This window comes from Anarhichas minor, unplaced genomic scaffold (assembly GCF_050575085.1).
Source record: "Anarhichas minor isolate MPS153535 unplaced genomic scaffold, ASM5057508v1 ptg000003l, whole genome shotgun sequence".
Taxonomy (NCBI): Eukaryota; Metazoa; Chordata; class Actinopteri; order Perciformes; family Anarhichadidae; genus Anarhichas; species Anarhichas minor.
The window spans coordinates 10,990,182-11,014,019 of NW_027466449.1; the positions used below are offsets into that span (position 1 = coordinate 10,990,182).

Below are 23,838 nucleotides of genomic sequence, written 5' to 3' on the forward strand. Positions count from 1 at the left end.
CTGGATGACACACATACAGAGAGGGAAGAGAGAGAGAGGGGGCAAAACACTTGAAAGGAATAGCTCTCCTATCTCCAGCTAAATCCTGATCCTTTACGATGTCAAATAGATAAATGTGGGTGGCTAGATAACATTCGAGCGGTGCTGTTCAATCAGGCACTAAAGAAGACAATGACTGAGAGCTGATACCAATATTATCTATGTCCAGTGTTTGCTCGCCCGCTTCAACTAACCTCATACATGAGGTCTGTATGTAAATGACTTTGCAGCTGTGGCTTAAGGTATAGGTACCACGTTCCACAGTGCACGCTAGTTACTAGTTATGAAACGCACAAACACACACACACCATTAGGCGTACACATGTACATCCAAAAATGTGTTGGATTTTACATTTGAATAACTTACTCAGGAAAGAGAGCGCATTAAGGACTAGCTACCATTTATCGTATCGTATACATGACCAAACAGAGACTTAACAATGGACAACATCTACAAACATTTTACCCAGAAATCATCATTGCACATCTGTGTATGGCAACAATACCAAAGACAATAAGAAATGATTCATTTTATTCTATAATTGTATATTTTATTCATAGTTTTAATAGTTTATGTAGATTAAGCATACAATATAGTTATAGACTGCTACAGACTTTACAAACAAATTAATACTATAGGTTTGCCTTTTTGAGCATATAACAAATACGGGCCCCGGTGCTACTACGCTGCCTGCACAAGACATTCCCATCCAAGGCATCAAACTCTGACTTTCCAGTACGGTTGTAAACATGCCTTTAACATTGTGAATTTAAGCAAAAACAGTTAGCTAGGTTTAGGAAAAACATCATGTTTGGGCTTAAAATAAGTTTTTAAAAAAGCTGAATTATCTTAACATAAGTAAACACCACACAAACATCACTAACGTAACTGCAAAATAACTCAATACCACTTGGACACAAACACCGGTGTCCTGTTTGTTTGATCAGCCTGCCCTGTGTGGGTTTTTTCTAAAGTACGTCATCACACTCCCGGTGAGTTTTTCTTTGAGCGTCTACTAATGACGTAGTCGGGTTTTTAAATTCAAGTTACTTGAAAACCTGGTGCGTCTCATACAGACGCTAAAGGGAGCCTTATGCATCGGTATCAGACGTGAAGGGGCGTGACAAATTGTTGGTATTTGGCGCCCTGGGAATAAGAACGGGCTGGTCTGCACTGTCTATACATACTACTACTACTGCTGTGATGACCTCCAATGGCTTCAGAATTTCAGAAGTGTGTTTGTGGCAGATTGCACAAACATCCTCTCATCTCAGAGTTAGCATATGATGGGGAGTCTGAAAACCAAACCGTGACTTCAGAGGGAAAGTTTCGACTCCAAATAATGTTGATGGCTATATAATCTTGCTTTCTGTCAACCACGCCTTGAATACTGCATCATCTACAACTCATCTCGAGGACCTAAAAACAGAGTGAGAGACCCCTCAGGGATTAAGGCTTTGAACCATCAAGTGCCCCCAACAGCTGTGAACTCCCCCCCCCCCAGACACTCTGGATCTCTTCCATCAGTCTACGGTCAGGCTTCGCTCCCTGTGTCGGGCAGCTTCAGACAGGTTATAAATACGAGCAGCACTTGACAGAGAGTTCATGTTGCTTTACTGCCACACAGCCAAATTTGGCCCCTGTATTCAATCCCAGAGGCTTCAAGTGAATCAGCTAAACCAACAGTCACTAATTCCAGCCGGCCAGGATAGGTTTATTAAAGGTCTCATTTCAGTGAGTAGTTGCTCTTTCGCAGCCTAACCACTTTCCTCGATCTCGTGTGACTCAGAGGCAGGAATACGAAATCCATCACATGCACAAATCAGATGAACGCTGCCTGTAATTAGATAGAAATACATGTGGATCACACATTGAGATGCAAGGGTGTGTGAGAAAGGTGTAATTAGTGTGAAGTTGTGCAAATAAGTCTTTACGAATTGTATATTTGGGAGGTTTATTTGACCTGTGGAGATGTGGCAGTTCATATTCCTAGTTTTGTCACGTTAATGGAATTAATGAAGGATCTGAAAAAAAGTGTTTTTTCTGACTTATCAGTGAAAACCTCAAAAGATAAAGATCCAGAAAGAGTACCATGTAACTCACAGCCCGGCATCTAAATAGCAGAACTGTTGGTTGTGAAGTTTCATTGACCTCCTCATCACCTGTCAGCAGCAAACAGTCACAAAAGCTCAAGATAACCGTGAGATAAAATCAAAAGGAGGAGTTTTTTGATCCATTGTTCCTTTTGGTTAATAATCTTGTGTCACCGATAAAAAAAAAGAGTCTCTGAACTCAAAAGTGACCACATTTACACCGCATTGGTAAACATGATAGATTAGCCGACGAGAAGTGTCTTTTTTTTCTTTTTAGGGAATCACAGGCTCCTCCTCTTCCAAACTTTGTCACGGGTGTGGGAACTCCCTGCTCCTCCGTGTGTCGTGAGTAGGTGAGCAGAGGAGGCGTGGGCCTGGAGAGAGGAGAAGCAGAGAGAGGAGACGCTGAGAGGAGCTGACGGAGCATTATTGAGACACTGGCCGGTTAGAGCTACAGGGATGCAGTTTTAGCCGTAATCCACAACAATTTTCAGGCTTGATCTGCGGACTCGAAAGCGCCCAAAAACTGGGACAATTTCGACATTTAAAAGCAATTTCAGAGGATTCATTTAGTCTCAATAATGGGCTTGGAACGGTTTCGCGTAAAGACGCCGGGGATCGAAGCCCTCCTCGTCCGATCTCTCCTTTGTATCAGCGGGCTATTACTCACTTTTTCTGTCTGCGAGGCGTTTAACTTGGACGTGGAGAACCCAGCTGTTTACAGCGGACCTAACGGGAGCTACTTCGGATATTCTGTTGACTTTTATCTGGCCGATTCTTCCAGGTGAGTTTTTTTAAAAACACAAGTACGACTATTTCTCAATTTTTTTTATTATCATAAAAAAGTGACAAGGGGCTTCTCAGCAACAAGCTCCAGTGCAGTCTGGAAGTTGTTTATGACTCTTTCTGGGCGCCTCAAGATACCCAGTTGTATACAAATATGTTGCGCGCAGCATGCAAACTTTCCATGGGGGGACTTGGATGTTTGCCAAGAAATCTAAATGTACAATTCCCCTGTTAAAGCTATTGAAGAAGTTTCCAAAAGGAAACGCGGATCTCGTACGTGGGATGTTGTTGTGGCGGCTCTGGCATTAAATCCAGAGACTGTATATCAGAGTTTTGTGTACTGTGTTCTCTGGAAGGACACGTGCCCTACGCACAGCGCACACGTCTCAGTGTGCACACAATTTACTGCAATTTAATATACTCAGGAAATTACATTAGTTTTAAAGTAACTACATTATAGCCCAGATAGTGCTATCTGTATTCATCATAAAAGTATGAACCAAAACCTTTAAAAAAAAAAATCTCTCTTGAAATCCTAATCTTATTGCCCTACAAAATGACATTTAGTTCTGGCCTTTTAACCTGCCCTCGCCTTTAAACGCCAGGGGGAAAAAAGCCTGTTAACTGCTACCTTTAGCCATCAAGTCTCATTGGTCTGAAATGCTGCTGCTGATTGTGATGCTTTCTGGCTCAGTGGGGATGTGATCCCTGTGACACCCAGCATGCTGTGATCGTCTGGGATTCTTCCTTGTCGGCATCGGCCCTTTTGAGGGACTCATGCATACATGCCTGTGGTCAAGTCTAATAGTAGTATGAGGAGAAAATAATGGTGTGGGACATTCTGGCTGTCCTATAGGAGCATGTAGTGTTCATATCAACAGGGCTGCAGCCAAAAACAAACAAACTAGACATGCTTGACAGATCTGCATTTGTGTTGCTTTACATTCGGTACACTTTGGTGAGCCTTGGACCCAAACCTGTAATTGTCATAATCATTAACAAAAGGTTGTGCGCCCACAGTCAAGGTTTCCCTCAGACAAAATCAGACTTCCTGGCTGAGTCTGTGTCTGCTGAGCAGCACCAGCGGTGTCCCGGCCCACTGTTCAACCAGCCAGACTGCTGGGATTTGAGGAAGGGCTTTGTGCCGAGTGGGCCGCCAGCAGCAGCTCTAGTTTCCCTGTTTCTCCTCCCCACTTCCCTGGACGGTCAGACACTCAGACATGGGGACATCCCCCCTCCCCACCCCCCACCCACCATGCGCTGTCTCTTTAAAAGCCTTCTGCTCTTGGTCTTCAAGCTCTTGGTCTCTCTGCCTGGGAAGCAGCGACTTCAGGAGAGCGGTATGATTTAGGACGTGAAGCCTGAACGCATGAACCCCTCTTCTCTCTCCAGCCTCCCCCTCCTCACTTCCTCCTATGCTGATGTCATTCTGCAGCATGGCTTTTTAATTCATCCATCCCCCCACTGTCTAGCCGCTCTCCCCATCATCTCTCCTCCACTCATTAAGTGTGAGACAGAGTAGAAGTCATCCTAATGATGACTTAATCTGAACTTTTCTACAGTTGGGATGCCATGCTCATGGAGGAGGAGATGAGACAATGCTCCTGCAGAACAGGAACAATGTTTAAACTGTAGCCTCCTACAACCCAGTGCCCTGTAATTTTCCTGTGGATGATATGTATTCAGGAGTCCAATGTCAAGCAAAACAAAGTACGCGAGAGCAGAATTAAGATCATGACTCATCGCTTTATCTGCAAACCACATGTATCTGCCATTTTTCATTCACAGTTTCTTAGAAGTGGACGCATATCAGGAGAGTCATGAAAGGAGTTTCTGTTATCTCTTGTTATTGCCGTCACATCATCATCGCCCACACTTGGGAGACGTGGGGGAAACGGGGGAGTAGCTGGAATCCAGGGGTGAGGTCAGTTGAGGGTTGCACAGGGAGTTTCTTCTTGTCAGGATGAGCTGCTGTTAGCCCGGCTCCGATTTTTTTTTATAACTTGTGTTCATCACCGGTTGGATTAGCAAAATGAGATCGATGGCAGATGCAGAGACGAGGAAGGAGGATACTTCGCCCATCCATAAATGCCCCTGACAGGCCTGCGAACACAAAGGCTTACTTTCTCCTAGTTTGACGCTCATCCTTGACAACAAGTTTATATACGCGGCGGGGTCTGTCATGCCCTTCGGCCTGGTGTAATAAAATTAAGTTTGGACACTGGCAGACAGCCCACCATGGAAGAACGCCTAAGGATAGTGTCTGTGAACTGTGTATGGAGGCTCTTGTCAGATACACACAGGAAGGGCAAGGGGATATATGGACAATTTGCATGTTTGTATGTCAGTCCCACGCACACCCTCCTCCTCGTCATCATTGGAAGAACTTCTGAGGGCTGACTCTCTCCTCAAATAACTTAATAATCAAACAACAGTAACTGCCTCCTCTTTTACTTTCGCCGGTGCCAGGCAGGGATGAGGGAGTGGATCACACTGCAGATAGAAGGAGTCAAAGGGTCAGGCGCTATAAATAATAACAGACCTGGCCTGGAGTGTATGGCAGGACGAGACAGCTTCTGGTGCCTGTTGAATGTTGGACTTTTGAGGAAACATACATTTATAACTACTTGTTTTTGGTCTTGAACTGCTCTAAGTGAGATTATAGTGCCATCAAAAAAATAATGGACAATCAATGATGGACCCTCTGATGGAGTTAGTAATATGTTCCAGTCCCTGCATGCGTTTCAGTGACGTGTCGGAGATGTGTGCGTTAGCTCACGAATTGTTTGGCCATGACCAACACATGCCGGGGTTAGCCTGTTCATTTAGGTTACTCTCCTGGAGTTTACCCTCTCAAACAGGGTTAGAGTTGAACTAATGTTGACATTGGACTGAGGTCTCTTTTGGCCACTAAAGCTGCAATGTTTTCTCTCACAGAGGTCCCTCTCCATATATGATCTCTCTCATTTGTGTGATTGTTTTCATTGGTGTCCTTTTCTATGGACATGTTTTGAAATGAAACCAGTAAGTGTTAGAGCGGCAGGAGCACAGCTTGTATATTTGTGTTGCCAAGCGTTTCTTCATCCAGGTTCTCGTCGCTGCATGCAGACAATAGGGCCCTTTGTCTGACGGCAGGAATTGTTTTCTGTTTTCCATTTTCCACAGTAATTTTCACTATGACTCATTTCTGTCTTAATTTATTGGTCTTCTAAAAAAGCTGAGTTATTTTTCTGTTGTCAAACTTTGTACACACCTATGATAATCAGGCCAGTAGGTTGAGAGCATTAGTGTCGGCAAAGGTCAGTTGGGACATACGCTGTCACGTCTGCTACATTGAGTCGGGAATGCCCAGAGGACGTCATGTCTGCTTTGGAATGGAGTTAGTCATTGGTCAGGGTCCTCCTGACTCATACTTTGCTAGATTTAATCTCTGACTGCCAGGGGGCCTGGTTTGTTTTAACCCCAGGTCACTAAATGACACATCTATGGCAACTTGATAAAAACTTTTATATAGCAATAAGCAAATGACGCCATCGTCCGCTTGTGCCGATATAAAATTCCACTGGCTGGAATTCAAATTAGCATGTCATTTTTGTAATGGAAACGTGACGTAACCTCTGGCCATTACTGTCTCTGGATGTGCATTTTGTATGTATGCATGTGTGGGTGCGGCTGGGATTGTGGGGGTGCACAGACAAAGTGTTTCAACAGCTGCTTTACCCCCTCACCCCCCCTCCCCCATCATCACGTTTAATACAACAGCCTCTCTATCCTGAGGTGAGAGGACTGGACCCCCTGACGTGGGTATTGTGAAGAGGTGTGAACCACCAGCAGTTAAACTCCCCGCAGGAGGATTTTAGAGCGGCTGGACTGTGAAAGGAGAGGGAGGGGTTGCATTTGGGAGTGACGGTGGGAAAACAGTTTGGTATGAGAAAATGCGTTGGCTCGACCACAAGTCATTTTGATGTTTTTTAAGAGTGTCAGTATGTTTCAAATTTCTCGCTTGCCACTTGTGAAATGCTTTTTTTTTTTTTTGCATGTGTTGCGGTTCAGACAGAGCAGCTGCTGGTTTTCACACATTAACTACAAGCATCCATAAGGATGGTATAATACAGCCACAGAACGATTGCTGCCTGCTGAAAACTCGGAAGTAAAAACAGCAGTCGCTAAATCAGCTTGGTGGGGACTTTGCAGATTCACTTACCAGGCTAGTGACTTCTTCCCAGCTGCAGAGTAGCATAAAATCATTAAGGGCTAAACTATAAAATTGACCTTTTTCCTGTGTGACTATAAAAAAAAAACATTATTTGGCTACCTTGGCCTGCAGCACTTTTATGCTTTTGAGGATACCAGGGGAAATGGTTTTGTGGTGATAGCGGAATCAGCTCCTCGACAGACCGGACAGTTCATCTGATCCACAGCAGTCGGTGCGGGTTCAGATCTCAATGGCTCCTTTTCAAGTTCATCCTGGAATGTGGAAATGTCTATAGGACGTAATAAAAGACTTGCTCCAGGCCTGTAAGCAACATACAGATCCTTTATCTGGTTCTTACTCTACCATCTGACCGTTATGACAAGAAATGTGGCTTCAACACAACACAGCACAGTAGACTCTCTGTAGTCAGCACACGCCATCCCAGCAGGCACTGCTACTCTCATCATCTTCAGGCTCCTGGACAGCAGCACTGAGAACATGTGATGTGTGTGTGTGTGTGTGTGTGTGTGTGTAAGAGAGTAGACGCTCATCCATATGGCAGACGTAAGGACTCAAACAGCTTCTGTCTGGCCTTGGTTCTGAGAGGACGTGAGGATATTCGTGTGGCTCCATGTGATCTAGAATAAGTCATCACACACTGCTTGTCCTTATCATTTCTGTCATTCAGCTGATCTCACTCTAAGTGCCCACGCGTGCTTTGAAAAGTCAATACTGCTGCAAGATGACATCATGCAATTCGTTAATTTGTTCAGCGTGTCACCTAACTGTCTACTCCCATTGATCCAGGTATCATTAAATGATGTTGGTGAAGTGATTCTTTAGAGACGTTTGTTTTATTTTGCTTCCATTTCTGCGCTGAGGGAGTGAGAGCAGTGAAGGTCAAGAGCTGCATCAGAGTTTCTCTACTGATATGGAGCCACTCCACTGTTTAAGCACTTGTTGATAGCTCTGCGGTTCGAAGGCAACAACTCCTTTGTCTGTGCCACGGCATTCGTTGAGCCTTGTTTACGACTGCAGGTGGTGACTGCAGCCGGCACTGGCAGGCTCAACATATGCGATTTTTTTCCTCCCCCTTCTTTCTAGCTTAAAGCAATTATAATAGTGTTCAAGTGACATCAGCTTTTGCAGCTGGGTGGAAGACAATTAAATGTGGAATGAGACTAAAGGGGCGGGGGGGGGGAACAGGAATTTGCCCTCTGACAACCTCCTTCTGTAACCTCATCATAAACTGTATTAGCCATGGCCATGCACGATAGTGTCACATCAGCAAGTTCCAGCACTCTGCATCACCCTTAATCTCGCAACCCCACATAAAATAGTGGTTACAGTCTGGCAATTGTGGTGTGATTTATTTGTAGAATGTCGTCTGATTGCTTGAGCTTCAACTGAGACAAACCCAGTTCTCAGTCGCAGTGAAGCTGTTGTTTACGCATTCCTTATTTGCGACCCAAATTGCTTACAGTATAGTTTAATTAATGCTTCATTAGTGGCTGCTATGGCAGCTGGTGGGGTAGACTTTGCTAGACATGATGAAGCTGCCAATGCTTTACATCCTCCCACTCCCCCACTAGGGCATTGCTCAAGTCCCTCTCTGGTGAAATAGATTCGATATTCACCCACAGCAACATGAAAATGACAAATGAGCAAGTGAAGAGTGGTTTAATTCTCCAGTAGACAAAACATTTCAGTGCACTAAAGATTGGTCATGGATTTTCAGATGCATCCTGAGCTTTGCCAGCTGTGATCCCCATCAAACCTGTGATAGTGCAGCTCTTAATCCCTCCGAGAAGTGAACAGCCTTTTGTCTCCCACTGGTGGCCCGTAGAGCGCCATCTAGTGGTCCACGTAGCTACTGCCAAATGGTTAGATTTAATTAAGAAAATGTTTTTTTGGAAAATTTCAAAGCAAGTCATTTTTATATCTTAATGTGCTCAAGAATTTATGTAAATGAATAACGTCTGATTAAAATGCATAATTTTAATGACCAGTTATGTTTGAATATCACCACAATATTCATGACACGTCATCAGAGAAATTACAACATTTTTACTGTTAGCCAGCCAAATTCCCTGGGATGCAGTGAAATGTATCGGTTTTTGGAACGAAAAAGTGATGTGGGAGACAACCCTGGCCCAGTAAAAACTCCAAAGCATGTTGAAGTATGACCCTGAATACATTAAACATGGATACATAATGGCCGGCAGTGATGGGTGACGGTAAGCAGAATATTGATTTTGGTCAGTACAGCTGACAGCGGCATAACACAAATTTACAGCCCCGTTTTCTTTTTTTCGTCATGTTTATTTTTAATTTATCTGGGAAGGGTGTCCTTTTAGAATTTTTTTTTAACAATCAGAAGTAGGCCTCAAGTTACAAAAGATTGAGAACACCTCGGTCTAGACTCACTTTTCACTCAGTGGCTTGGACACAAACCGATGAGTCTGTCCTTCAGCAGAACAGCTGAAGATTGCTTGCCCCCCTACCACATGCATATATTTGCATACCCATCCCAAGAGTCGGTCATACACTCCGCCTCCTTTCACAAAGGAATTTGTAATGCAGCACTCAGCCGACTGCATTTACAGCTTCATTAAATGCTAATGATACTAAGCTCTATACCTTTTGAGCACTCAGATAGCAGATAAGGTTGTAGGGTGGAGAAACACTAGTTTAGTTCTGATCCTCAACAGATAAAGACCAATTAAATGCTAATTCCTCCTCATTTAGTGCTTTTAGATCGTTATCATTGTGTGTCTGCACATCTGCGTGCATCTGTGTAAGGTTGTGAAAACTCACTTCAACCTGCCAACTTGCTGATTAAAGCATGATCTGCTTGTTATGTTATTTCCTGTACCCCCCCCCCCCCCCCCCCCCCCTTTGAAAAGCTGCCACAGCCAACTATGCTGGACTGTGTCCAGATCTGATTCAACAAAAAAGATGCTGTGGCTTCCAGTTTCCTTGGCATCGTTAGTTTATACATGAGTTGTGTTGCTTATTGCATGCATGTGCTTGGGTTCAGATTATTCAGAAAAGTTTTTTGTCGTAGAAACATCAGTTGATTTCTGTTCTTCTGTCTGCTCCGAAACGGTTACGGCCGTGTTGTTTAGCACAGGTAATCCTTTATACAGTAAAGTTAGTTTTTTGTCAGTGTGGTCTGCTTGTGTTAAATATGTACTGACTGCTTGCATATCTGTGTGTGAGAGAGAGATCCTCAGCTGTCACAGGTGAAACTCTGGATATTCCTGCGTCTGCTTATGTGGTCAGAAAATGCTTCTTGCTCTCTAAGTCGGACTGGTTTGTTTCTATTTCTCTCTTCCAACACAAAACAGGAATTTCTGCTCCACATTTGGAATTGGCATTGCACTGTATCTCTTCTCTTCCGAGGTATTCGGACCACAGTATCGATGCGATATTAAACCCATAAACTCTGCTCTGTGACCTTCCCTTTGTTCTACACACAGTAGTGTGCTTCCAAAACCACAGATGATGAAATGATTTGAAAGCTTTATCCTGATCACCAACTTACTCTGGCTCCCTTCTGCAAGAATTTGTTCCGTAAGCCATCCCATCATTTTCATTCGTTTTGTCATCTGAGGTAATAAATAGGTTCAGTGGGATTAATTATTGTGGATTACAAGGCCTTGGAATATTGCACGGCTCATGCTGGCTCCCCCGGCTTTCTCTGAAGCCTGCCGAGTACCCTTCGGGGGAAGAACGCTAAGTTTAACCAAAATGTAAACGTTCATGCACTGTTGGAAGATCTGGGGCAGGAAAGGGTGTGCTCTTCCTGTTTTGGAGCCCCCTAGACACCGTCTGGTCTCAGTGGTCCCTTGCCGCCTTTACCCACATCAGTGCCGGCGACTGCATCTGTGTCGGTGATGCTTGTCGGGTCCAGAGTGCGGTAATGGCTAAATCATCCACTTAAGACACATTATCTACATTACTGGGAGATATTGTGTCCAACTTGACTATGCTCAAACCCATTAACGTACCATCCCTCACGTTTCTTCTTCTCTTTCATCTCTGACGACTCACCTGTCGCCAGTTGAAGTGGTCGGCGGCCCTCCTTGTAGTTGTACAGTGTAGCTCCCAGGACATTGAAGTGTTGTGGCACAGCTGAAGAAACAAGAGCATGACTCCACTTAGCCTGTCTGCTTTTCTGTTTTCCTATTGAAGCTGTCCCACAGGGACGCTTGTGTGACCGTGTGAGTGTTTCTCCTCACTGCACAAGTGGAGTGAATGTGTCCGTGAGCATCACATGTGCACATGACATAGCAGCAGTTTCCCCTGGTTGTATGGGGATTATGTAAAACAGTGCTGCAACCTGTTAAAATGTTTTGCTTGTGAGTCAGAATACAGCTTGCTAAGCGGTTAAATGCGTTCATGCATCATGTTTGAAGCTGTTGAGCTGGAGGTCTGGAATGCAACTTTTAATTAAGGCCAGGCTAAGAGCTACAAACCGTAGCAATGGTTTGGTAAAGAAATGTGGGTTTTTATGGATCCTGTGGTTTGGTCAAATTGTAACATTGGATTTACAGCAAATTGTCTCTCTTTCTGTCATTCTTTTGCAGTGTGAGTGTGGTGATAGGAGCTCCAAAGGCCACCACCAAGCAGGTTAAGGTTACAGAGGGAGGATCTGTCTTCTACTGCCCATGGAGCCTCAGCCAAACAGACTGTCACACCATCGAGTTTGATATTGAAGGTAAGCATTAGGATAGAGCTGTTGGGAAGGTCTGACAGCTGTACTATCAGTTGTACTAACAAATGCTGTACTAACAAATGCTGTTCGAATTTTATGATTTTTTAAAAATTGTACACAGATTGCATGCGACTACCTGGTTGTTTGAGAAACTGGATATGGTTTATAAATTCTCTTAAAACAGCGGAGGTCTGCTGCTTCTCTATACACTTTTGAAGCCATCAAAGCCTTTCCTCTCTGCTCCTGTAGTCAGCAAACAGGGCAGGATCAGGCGTCAGCGTTCCACTCCACTGAGCTATTGTCGGCTACTTTGGTTCCTGGACGCAGGGTGAACCTTTTTTTCCTGTTCCTGTCCCCTCTTTGGGGATGAAAAGGATAATGGGGTGTTGAAGAGGTTTTTGAAGGATACTCTTTCCTTCACCCAGGTCGTGTTTGTGTTGCCTTGCCCCAGGAGCTATAAGGGAGATAAGCAACCAATAAACAAATAGGTCTCACAAAGAAATGTCCTGCTTGTATGACAGGTGAAGCAGACACCGCCGGTCCTCACAAAAAGGCTCCAGTTGAGTCAGGATTAGGTAAAGTGGTTTGAGAGAACACAAGGACTTTCAGGAGGTTGTTTAATGAATGGATTCATGTTTCAGTATGTTGAGTACCCATCAGCCTGTTTTGCACTATAGAGCCATGGCAAGGTGAGGAAATGGACAATCAAAGTAAAATGACTGCTAGCTTTTAGAATGAACATACCTTAAAACACACTCTCTCACTCATACACACACACACACACACACACACACACACACACACACACAGATAGTGTGTTACCGTGGTGCTTATGGCTTCTTTCCTGAGAAATCAAAGCTTAGCATTGTGGGCCAGCTTAAATTTACTGTCCATAATGCACAATAGGGAGAAATATTCCACTGAGTGTTTCACAAGCCTGGTTTAACAATATTTTTTATTGGACACACCACTGGGTACCCTTTGCTCCACTATTTTTGCACAGTCTTTCTTGCAACATAAAATGTGACGTTGGCTGGAGGCCACAGTGAGTGATGTCATGTGCAAGCAGCAAGGCCTCACAGTGAAGGTTAGTCCCCTGGGCTGTCAGAGAGTGTCCTTCATATTTTCTAAGGGCCTTTGAAGGAGATGATCCGAGTGCCAGAGCCGGTTCCGACATCTGGATCACAGCAGAACCACCACACAGTGGAGGAGCAATCAAAACACAGCCATCTGCATGCAAATGGCAGCTGTTGGATGACATTTACTACAGCAATTAATTTACTGTAGCTGTGACAATTCTGATACTAAATACTAGAGCAATGGAAAAATACAGTCCAAAATCTTTTTTTTAAAGTCCCAGTGAAATGGAAGTTATAGCATCTTAAGCTTCTGTGCTACAGAATATTTTAGTTCACATGATACAATCACAAGATACATTAAAATCAAATTCTTCGGGTGCGCGGGCTTAGAATGTAGCACCTAAAGAAGCTACAGAGGACAAAAACCTTGTCGCTAAAAGATAGAGATTGATTGATGGATGTCATGATATTATTGGTGGGCATTTCCTGGTGCTAGGGTACATAAGCACACTTCATATATTTTGCATATATTGTTAAATAGGTGCACGATATTAACCCGGATGTGATCTAAAAGAGTTAAACAAACTATTTTTCATTTCATCTCGATTTTCTCCACTATGAATGCTAGTGTGAAGGAGTGCTATCTTCCACTAGAGTATTTGGTGTCATAGGTCTCACTGTCTCTTGGTGTGTTTGAGCTCCGACCCACAGGCCATAGACCCTCTTAATTAGCCTAACTAATTGGGTCAAAGTGGCCAGAGGCCCCCTCCCATCCACTTCCTCCTCCATTGAGATAAGAGCCCGTCTATGGATCTGGGAGGAGGAAAGGGGAGCGAGGGCAGTAGGGAGGGTGTGAGAAGGGCACATACAGGACGGGAGGGAGGGTAAGAAAGCCAGAGGGGAAGGAGGAAAGAGGGAGAAACCAGAGCCTTGTTCCTCCGCTCTGTCCCCCTCTGCTCTCCTGCTGTCGGTACTCCCACAGGGGCAGCTGATGTGATGAGTGAATTTGGCCATTTGTCTTTAACCCCACTGACACACACAAAAATACACACGCTCACACAGAGGCTCTAACTCCACTAATGGCTGTCGTCTCACACACGGTTCAAAGGCGAGAGTGAGTCTATGGACGCACTCCAGACCCCCACACTCCTCTGCTGGTCCCGGGAGAGACCGGGCCCGGCACCATGTCCCATCAGCGCACCGCTCTAACCGGCCTCCCAGGGGGACTTCGGTCAGATGGCATGTTGTTTGGGCCCGTCTCTGGCTTTCCCCCTTATCTACACTCTAAATCTCCTCCGACTCTCGCAGACAACAAACAGAACTTTCCATCACCCATTATGCTGACAGAGAACTAATGCTGCAACTAATGCTGCCATGTGAGAGCTTTAGCTTCTTAAGGCAGTATGTGCTTCCCTCTCTTTTACATGGATAGATCACTGATCACAGTTGCTACTGCTGGTTACCTTGGTAACATGAGTCAAACCAACAGAGTGCCTACTATGCACTACATACTCAACATGTGTACTGTCTTTCAACCTACTTTTGTGTGAAGTTGGTATCTTTTTAATTGATTTGATTTTGGAGGCAACCACAGCTTACCGTTCCCCGGTGGCTTTGCATTGGCCTTGTCCAAACAAAAAACCCGTAGTTATGAAAATATTAAGAAAGTGTTTGCTTTGAGAAAAAGTACCATGCAGCTAAGGCAGATTAGTTAAAGCAACACGCTTATAAGGAGCCGTTTGAAGTGCTGGTCATGTTATTAACTGTATGCCTAAAGCACTTCTTCTTTTCCCACATAGACTTCTATGGGGGCAGGGCTCGCTGCTGTAGGCTCATGATGAGTGATGTTTGCAGGAAACCCTGGTGTTGGAGATTGCAGAAATACAGTTGGATTATTAAAAAACTGTAATCTCTCTGCTTACTGTCGTGGGTGAGGGGGCGCATCACTCCCTGAAAGCAGAGGAGAGAAAAGGCCGTACAGACATGGAGACTAGGGTGAGATAGTGTACGAAAAATGAATAGGAAGATGGGGATAATATTGAAAATGAAAACAAAGAAAGAGGGAGAGGTGTGTGCCTAAACAGAGATGACTGGGAGGTTGCTATGAGGAAGCTGGGCCAGAATGTGTATGTTATCCTTGGACGCCAGCCCCTTCGCTGTTTCCACAAAGACACAGAGCAGCTCCAGGCTGCCGAGTTGGCTGGGAGAAAGACCGGGGGCCGACAGCCTGCTTCCTTCACATCAACATAGGTCATGATCTCTTGCAGTATCTAGCGTCAGACCCTGTTCTGTTCTTTTGCAATACGCCTGTGGTTTGACAAAGTCTTCAGGGGCAATGAGTCCGAGTACTGCAAAGGGTTAAGCGGGAGTGGTTCGGTTGCTTTTGACCTCACATTTGAACTTTCCTTAAAGATGTCAGCTCATACTCTGAAGCCCTCAGTGTGTGGGTTTATGTGGAAATGATGTGACTTCCTTGCCTAATCAATTTGTTTGCATTTCATTCTCCATTGCTGCACAGATGTAACATCTGTCTGCCAATAAAGTTGTGTTTTTAAATCTGACTCCCCGGACCATCTGTCATGTCACCTGCTGCTGTCAAAGCGTTGAAGTGGGAGATCGGCGTCAGTGGCCAGGTGGTCAAACAGAGCGAAGGGTCAGCGAGGTTAAGCTAGTCCAGTCCAAAACCGGCTACGCTAAGAGAACTACCATCTCCTGAACAGTGGCCGAGTAGCAAATGCCATACTTTTTAAATTCTCACCCCGATTATCTTTGCATGAAAAATAGTGTAACAACTGGTGTTAAGCTTTCTTTCTGCCAATTGGCCAGATGTTTCCAAGGGCCTGGGAGGGGAAGGAAGAATTAAGAAACTCAAGACCCACATGAAGGAATGCATGTTATTTCATAGTGCCATAACTCAGTGTCATTTTCTCATGTTGTTCCCAGGGGATCGCACCGTCTTGCTCAACGACACAGAACATCAGGCTGATTTCAAGTCCCACCAATGGTTTGGCGCCACTGTGCGTTCTCACGGTGACACAATTCTGGTAAGATGACCCTCTCACAGATGACTTTGGGGGTTGGGCCGCACCACAACACTGGTGCTCTCTGCTGTTATGATTATGGCTCTCAGTGAAGCCTGCTCTGGCCACATGGCTGTGAGAAACAGTCTACTTTGAGTGATGTCTCACTCTGACATCGTGTTCTTTGTTAGAAATTTGTCTCACATTAAGTTGTTGTCACTGGGGTCCAGTTTTCACCTCCAGTCTCGACACCCCACAAAGAAATGTTTTGTGCCCCCCCTGTGACATCAAAGTTGAGCAGCCTCTTGTTTGGTCTGACAGTATGGGTTGTGACCTGGGTTGAGTTACGGTGGTTACCCTGCTCCAGATGTACCGCTGACCTAAGCCTGAGTCTCCTCCTGAGTTCACCAGTGTGATGTTGCAACTGGAAAAACATCTCCCACCTAAAAACTCACCCCATTCATCACCACATCTCCTCCCTCCCCTTTTCCTCCCCGACAATCCCCATCTCTCTCCACCTCCTCTCTGACCCAGGCTTGTGCCCCTCTCTACTCCTGGCGGACTAAACAGGATGTCCCCCACTCTGACGCTACAGGAACTTGCTACCTCTCAGTCCATAATTTCACCAAATTTGTGGAGTACGCTCCCTGTCGCACAGGTAACTGTCACCTCTCTATGTGGGAGTCATATAAGTGGGAATGTTTTGTTGAGGCAGTAATGCCTTGAAACTAGAAATTCGGGAATATTAAATAATTGTTACGTCAAATAATTCATGATGCACCACCCCATTCCTGCATGTTTCAGAGATCAGTGAAGCGGTGGGACAAGGCTACTGTCAGGGAGGATTCAGTGCTGACTTCACAACGGTAATAACTAAGTATCTGTTGGTGAACCACCAGAGGTTTCTGGGATAATCATTTCCTTTTCCATTGTAATAATTCTGAGTTTTATCTTTCAGGATGGCAGAGTGGTATTAGGAGGGCCAGGCAGCTACTTCTGGCAAGGTATGTAGGGCATACCGATCAGACACGTGAAAATCGGAACAACCAAGCCTGGAAATGTTCTTCTTAAAAAGTTTATTTTCATTTTACTTTGGTCTTACTTCAGGTCAGGTGATCACTGCAGCTAAGGAGGACATCATCAAAGCGTACTACCCAGGCTTCTTTATGCAGTCTGTGGAGGGACAGATCCAAACCAGACAGGTGAAGTCTGAGCATGATGACAGTTACCAAGGTAAGGGCAGCTAAGGTGCTTTTATGATGAATGCATATTTACACATATCTTCGTTTGTTTGCCAATGCAAGCTGAAGTTGACGTCTGTCCTCTTGTCTACAGGCTACTCTGTTGCTGTCGGGGAATTCAGTGGTGATCAGGTGGAAGGTAAGTCAATAAAATAGGGTATGCACGCACATGGCCAATGGTAGGTGAGGCGTGCAGGATGTAAAACGCATAACAGCAGTCACCTAGCAATGTAAATATTACAGCTGGAGTGAACATAAGCTACACTATTTTACTTGATTATTGAGCTGGAAACATCATCAATACTGGAATTCTCTTACCCTACTGCTGGGCTCAACCTGTAGGTTTCCCCCCCCCCCTTAATCTTTGCTTCATGTCTCTGTGCACCTCAGATTTTGTGGCCGGCGTTCCAAAAGGACTCATGCTTTATGGTTCGGTAAGAAAGCTTAATCATCACTCTCCTTTTGGCTCTCATTTTGGCTGCCATTTTGGTGCTTTTAGGATAAAAGGCCTGGGCTTTAGATTTGGGATCGATACAGGAAAGCAAAAGAAAGAAAACAACCGTAGTAATGTTGTCACAGTGGGAATTATTTTTGCAGTGAATTCCATAACAGACACTATGCTTATATTAGACTGTATAAAAAAAAATGTTCACCATATGTGGCTGCTGTGTTGCAGGTGTCTATTCTGAACGGTACAGATCTGAAGACCTTGATTAACTACACTGGTGAGCAGGTGAGTCCAACCTCAGCAGAGCAAAAGCTCCTTCATGCTCCACTTCCTCTGTGTTTTCATTGCCCGGCTCTTCACGAGAGCTCTTAATTTGTTGAGACAGTGTAAGCAAAAATAATTTCCTTTACAACATTCTCTTAACTAGATTTTGGTCTCTTTCGTGGTTTGCTGTAAAGCTCAGTTATTGAGGGGAAAGTGCAGTGGCAATTTGTGCCAATGGTTGTGGGAATAGAAAAGCACTGAGCTCGTTTAAACAGTGATGATTGACTCAGCTGAATAAATAAAATCACAAGTGAATTTGCTTACAGTCTGGTAATTTAGACTGCTCATATAATGTGCTTTTCCGACTCAAAGTTCATGACAGAAAATGCAGGAAATTAAACTGATCTGGAACAGAAACAGCATCAAACTGGGCCTCGCCTGTTAAACCCATCAGGCCTTCATGTTTCCTTCAAGCTGCCCTTTTTTTCTAGTGAAGCAGAGTGCAGTATGACTGTTTTGTATTAGCTAAAAACAAACCAAATCTTGATGTTGTTAATATCTTTTTACGATGAGATTTTTAGTCATGGAAACCCCTTTCTTTACAGATGGGATCATATTTCGGGTATGCAGTGGCAACGACTGACATCAACAGTGATGGGTGGGTAGTTTCCTTGTCCGTTGTCTGTTTTTCTCTTGCTCCCTGCCTTTCTCCGTATTTTCCTTGCTAGATAATTTGCTGACAAGAGTCTAGATTGGATGCCACCAACAACCCATTAGAGGCGTCAATGTGTCTGAGCTTAAATGAGTTTGTGATTTTCCTTTCTTGTCTCCAGGATGGCTGACCTGCTGGTGGGAGCTCCCATGTTCATGGTTCGGGGCTCCGATGGCCGTCTGGAAGAGATGGGCCGGGTCTATGTTTACCTACAGCGGGGCCCCGTGAAACTGGAGCTCCGCCTACCTTACCTGACAGGTACCCAGGTGTACGGGAGATTTGGCAGCACCATTGCACCTTTGGGAGATCTCAACCAGGATGGTTTTAATGGTAAGAATGGTGATTGTAGCAGGGGGATTGATGGAATATTGGAAGTCAAATGAGTTAGCATCATGATTTATTTTTGTTTGTACATCTTAAATAGTATGCAGAGGAGTTGTAAGTAGTAGCAGCTTTTTAAAGGGATCAGTGATTAGTAATAAAGTAGTAAACAAAGGAAAAGAATGAAATCTGTACATGTAAATAAAAAAATAAAAAGATAAAAGATTTTTTCTATTACATTCTATTGAAAAGCTGAACTATTTACATGTGTGATTCATTTGACAAAGGAAGGTTTGGTAGGTTAACTGTCTAACTCAGTGTTTCCCAAACTTTTTCTTTTGGAGACCAACTTTGAATCAACAAGGACAAACCACCGCTATCCAATTCATAATAGGCCTTTTTCTATAACAGGCCTTTACTTATGGGAAGAGCAAATTAAAATGTCTTCCTGAATTTGCCAAAAGTTCAGTTTATGACCAAATACCAGCAAAACTAATGACATAATTAGCCTCAGATGTACTTTGTGTTTACTGCTAATTACCAAACACAGCATTTACAAGTTAAGCCTAAGTATAGCCCCACAGAGCCGCTGGCTTTACACTTTAAGTCTTGTTAATTAAAGGTATCTGTGGCCGTATGATATTAGCAGCTTTCTCTGTTAACTTCTGCACAGGACTACTGTGGCTACAGGCTGATATCTTTCCTCCCTTTTGACCTTTGGCAGATGTGGCTATCAGCTGTCCGTTTGGAGGGGAGGATCGGCAGGGACTGGTATACATCTACAATGGATACTCAGAAGGACTCAGGGAAAAGCCATCTCAGGTGATAACTGGCCAGTGGGCTGCTGGTGCGGTTCCTGCCAGCTTTGGATTTGCCCTCAGAGGTGCCAAGGACCTGGACATGAATGGATACCCAGGTGAGTGAGGTTGCAAGTATGCAATGGTCATCAATAGCTTTTTATATATTCAGTATGTTTTCTAATTCTGATCCTTTATTTTCTCAGATCTCATTGTTGGTGCCTTTGGTGTTAATAAGGCAGTTCTCTATAGGTACGTTGTTTTGAATCACACACTGTATGTAGTCATGAAGTCTGTGTGTTTAAAAATCCAATACTTAGTCTAGCCGAGCATAATGACTGGGAAGAGAGGGAAACTGCTAGTCTGTCCAAATCCACCTACCAGGACATCCAAAGCTCACTTTAACTTACACATCTGTCTTGTTTAATCTTTACAAAATCTGTGTAAAAAGCGCAGGTTTTAGAGGTGCTAGTTTTTTTTTTTTTTTACCTTTGGACAGGGCTAGCTAACTGTTTCCCCTAGTTTCTAGTCCTTGTGCTAAGCTAAGCTAACCGTCTCGTTTGCGGACGGGTATGTGTGGTATTGATCTTCTCATTTAACTCTCAATAACCATATTTCCCAAAATGTCTAAATGAGCGGGTCTTCTTCACAAAGTCCGGGTCTTCAATCTACTTTCTTTTTGTTACCCACAGATCCCGCCCAATAGTTAACACCAGTGCCTTTCTGACAGTTAACCCCACCATGATCAACCCTGAAGAGAAGAACTGCATGGTCACCAGTGGAAACACCAGCATTCCTGTTTCCTGGTGAGTGTTCAGCAGCTTGTCCAGTACCGACACTCGGCTTCCTGTGACTCTGCTTCAGTACTGCTCTGTTGGTATTAGTTTGATCCAACTGCAAAAAAGATGGGCGCTTCCTCATTTCCCCTACATGCTTAAACACTCCTATCCTGACAGGAAGTTCTGATAAGGACTACCCATAAGCAGTCACGGTATTTACTTGTACCCTTATCTGCTCTTATCTGACCTATTTTCCGAAAATCTTTATATCACACTGTTTCTGTTGAGGAGCAGAGAAATAACTTGCTGAATAGCAGCATTGTTAGCCGTTTTTTGGCCTCAACCAAATGTGCACAGCATTCAGCTCCAGAAAAGGGGGAGAGGAAACAGATGACGGTTGCTCGCTGCCTGACATGGTTGACACCGCGCTCACGTGTCTGCTTTACCCCCCTTTCCAGATCCTGATCCATAAAGGAAACTCTTGTATACACATGTGTCTTGATTACACTACGTTGCCTGGTGATGAGGAGTTTTTGGTGGGGGTGAAAGGAGAGCACAAGGGATAATGGGATGGGGAGGGGCTGGAAGGCTTTTGCTGTTGCTTTTGAATGAGATATTGTTTGGTGGTGGAACACAGCTGGGAAACATCAGGACACGTAGCCTCCCGTGAGCGTGAGCACACAGTCATGCAGAAACAGGCAGACACAGGAGCTTATACATGAAGTTATTACTCCTCGGAAGAAGTCATAGTACACTCTGTGTCTTTATGTCTCATTTTTCACCTCTCTTCCCTTTCCTGTGTTTTTTTTTTTTCAACGCTCTCCCTTTTTTTCTTTCTCACTTCTTCCAGAGTTTGCTCTGCCTCTCTTGTGTGGCTTTACTAGTTAAAGGATTGGGGGTTTCGGTTTGCAGACTTTTGGACAGCAGCAGAGTGTTGTGCGGCTGATGTCATGGGAGAGAGCTACAGGCTTATATAGACTGCCATTGACTGGTCAGCACTGAAACCTGAGTCGCCCAATTTCACCCATCTTAACTCTGCTATTCCTTGTGTGTGGTTGCATGTGTGTGGAAACGGAGACAGACCAATCTATCAGCTTGGCTGGCGAAAGCGGTCAGATGCCAGTATGTCAGACATTTGGCATTTTTTCATATTATGCATTGTATTCCTGTTACATCTCGTGCCTTGTAATGTGAACCATGTAAGGAGCTGACACGAGAAAAGTGGGCCATGGGAGAAAGTGAGAGAACAAGTGAGAGCAAGAGAGGGGTCTTGTGTGTACAGTGTATTTATACTGAATCTCTGCCATGGATTAATATGCAGCCCTCATCATGTCTTTGTCCCATCTGTCCAAAACAGTGTTAACCTGAGTTTCTGCATATCTGCTGATGGGAAGCACCTACCAGATGTCCTAGGTGAGCCACTTTTTCCACACATGCACTTTATTACAAGTAAGGAAACTGTCAAATAGCCACCAGTAGTAATGTTTTGAATCCATAACAGTCTGTAGGTTTGTGTTTTGGCAGGAGATGTGAATTTTGTTATGACAAAAAAAGGGAGTGCAGTGTGCAAAATATCCTCTGTGATCCACCTCTTAATGATCAAACCTCTTCTGTGCTCGCTCCTCTTCCCTATTAACCCATAGTTATTGTCTCTAATTGATCCTTCCTTTATATACAAGCGTTGACTGTTGTGTCCTTCAGAGTATTAATGGAGCTCTTTTTTAAAACTTGTCTTTATGTGACTCAAGAACATTCGTCATGCCATGAATAAGATAAGATAATCCTTTATTAGTCTCACAGTGGGGACATTTACAGAATTACAGCAGCATATAGTGGATAGTGCAAAGAACAAACAAGAGACATAAGTAGAAAAACAAGTATAATACATACGTAATCACACAGTTAAGGTATAATAAATTGGTAAAAACAATGATATAGTCGGACAGAATGGTTGTTTATATTGCACAGCGGATGTATTGGGTTTACATTGCACATGAATGGATAAATGAATGAAGAAGTATGCTCATTTGTTTGTGTGTTCCAGATTTCCAGGTGGAGGTGCAGCTGGATAGTCATAAGCACAAGCAGAAAAGTGCAGTGAGGAGGGCTCTGTTCTTGGATTCCCAGCAGCCTTTGCTCCAGAGGAGTGTGAGCGTGCGCCATGGCGAGCGTGTCTGCCACAACACAAAGATCTACCTAAGAGTATGCTCTTTTTCACACTAATAGAAGACATCTATGACTGTGATTATTTGTCCAGTGACTCCTGTGTCTAAGCATATTTTCAAAAAAAACCATTTATAACTCATTTATAAGCTAATTTATGCTACACGGGAACAAACAACACCTGTCACTCACTTCCCAATCTGTACGTTCTGCCCGATCGCTACTGCCCATGTGCACTCTCAACAGAAATGAGAAAGTAGCGAGATGTCTCACTTGTCATCTGCCTCCATAATCAGCTGTTGAGAGTTGCACATGTGCTCGTGAAAAGTGTAACTTTAGCCGGAACTGGCAAAATGCCAGCAAAACCTGTCAAACTAGAAAATAAAAGAGAGTTTTATGGACTCATTCTCTGTATGTATTTGATCATGGTCACCAGACATTACAACAACGATAGCAGTCATATACGTTGTAAGTAGTATGCAGCTGTTAAAAAATATTTTTAACAGTTGCATACTCTTAAAAATATTTAGCGGTATAGATATATAATGCACTGGTATTGGAGCGCCACTCGGTTTTGGCCGATCTGATATCTCTACAACACATTCTCAACTGCATCTGACAAAAACTCTGGTATGTGTTTCTTTGATTGCAGGATGAGAAAGACTTCAGGGATAAACTCTCCTCCATTTATGTGGCCTTGAACTTCAGCTTGGATCCAAACGCTGCCGCCGACTCCCACGGCCTGCGGCCCATCCTCAACTATCAGACCACCAACGTAATTGAGCAGAAGGTATTTTGACGTGCACTACACTTCTCCAATCTTCTATCCAGCACAGTTAACTAACCCTGGAGTGATCTACGGGCCTTCTAGCATCAATATATGGTCGAGCAGTGTTCCCTAATAGTGTACATGTTGGTCTTCGTTTGCTTAGCTTCATTCACTCTGAGCTAATGATAAGAATATCCGCCACGTTGAGTAATCATTCCCTGTATCACCGGCCAGCTACTCACTGACTCTCTCCTGGCCCAGATGAAAGAGTGAGTCTGTTCTTTTTAATGTAAATTAAAAACTACTCCGCTGGGAAGATTTCCAGAGTGTCTGGAAAGCGGTCTTCAAAATGAAAATGTGAGGCACATGCACAGTCGAGTGTTTCCCTTTCCCAGCAGGAATTGCTTTCAG

The 23,838-nt window shown here is 44.1% G+C and overlaps 1 protein-coding gene across 1 annotated transcript in view; it reads left to right on the forward strand.

The window, feature by feature from the left end:
• Positions 1-2,399: 2,399 nt before the first annotated feature.
• Positions 2,400-23,838, forward strand: part of itga5 (integrin, alpha 5 (fibronectin receptor, alpha polypeptide)) — a 35,648-nt gene continuing 14,209 nt past the window's right edge. The window contains exons 1-18 of the mRNA XM_076097630.1: positions 2,400-2,917; positions 11,707-11,837; positions 15,857-15,957; positions 16,468-16,591; positions 16,738-16,799; positions 16,892-16,937; positions 17,041-17,166; positions 17,269-17,313; positions 17,565-17,608; positions 17,851-17,907; positions 18,492-18,544; positions 18,720-18,928; positions 19,644-19,835; positions 19,923-19,968; positions 20,409-20,522; positions 21,853-21,908; positions 22,540-22,697; positions 23,311-23,448. Of these exons, the coding sequence (XP_075953745.1) occupies positions 2,715-2,917; positions 11,707-11,837; positions 15,857-15,957; positions 16,468-16,591; positions 16,738-16,799; positions 16,892-16,937; positions 17,041-17,166; positions 17,269-17,313; positions 17,565-17,608; positions 17,851-17,907; positions 18,492-18,544; positions 18,720-18,928; positions 19,644-19,835; positions 19,923-19,968; positions 20,409-20,522; positions 21,853-21,908; positions 22,540-22,697; positions 23,311-23,448 (1,905 nt within the window). The 5' untranslated portion in view covers positions 2,400-2,714. The remainder of the gene's footprint in view (positions 2,918-11,706; positions 11,838-15,856; positions 15,958-16,467; positions 16,592-16,737; positions 16,800-16,891; positions 16,938-17,040; positions 17,167-17,268; positions 17,314-17,564; positions 17,609-17,850; positions 17,908-18,491; positions 18,545-18,719; positions 18,929-19,643; positions 19,836-19,922; positions 19,969-20,408; positions 20,523-21,852; positions 21,909-22,539; positions 22,698-23,310; positions 23,449-23,838) is intronic.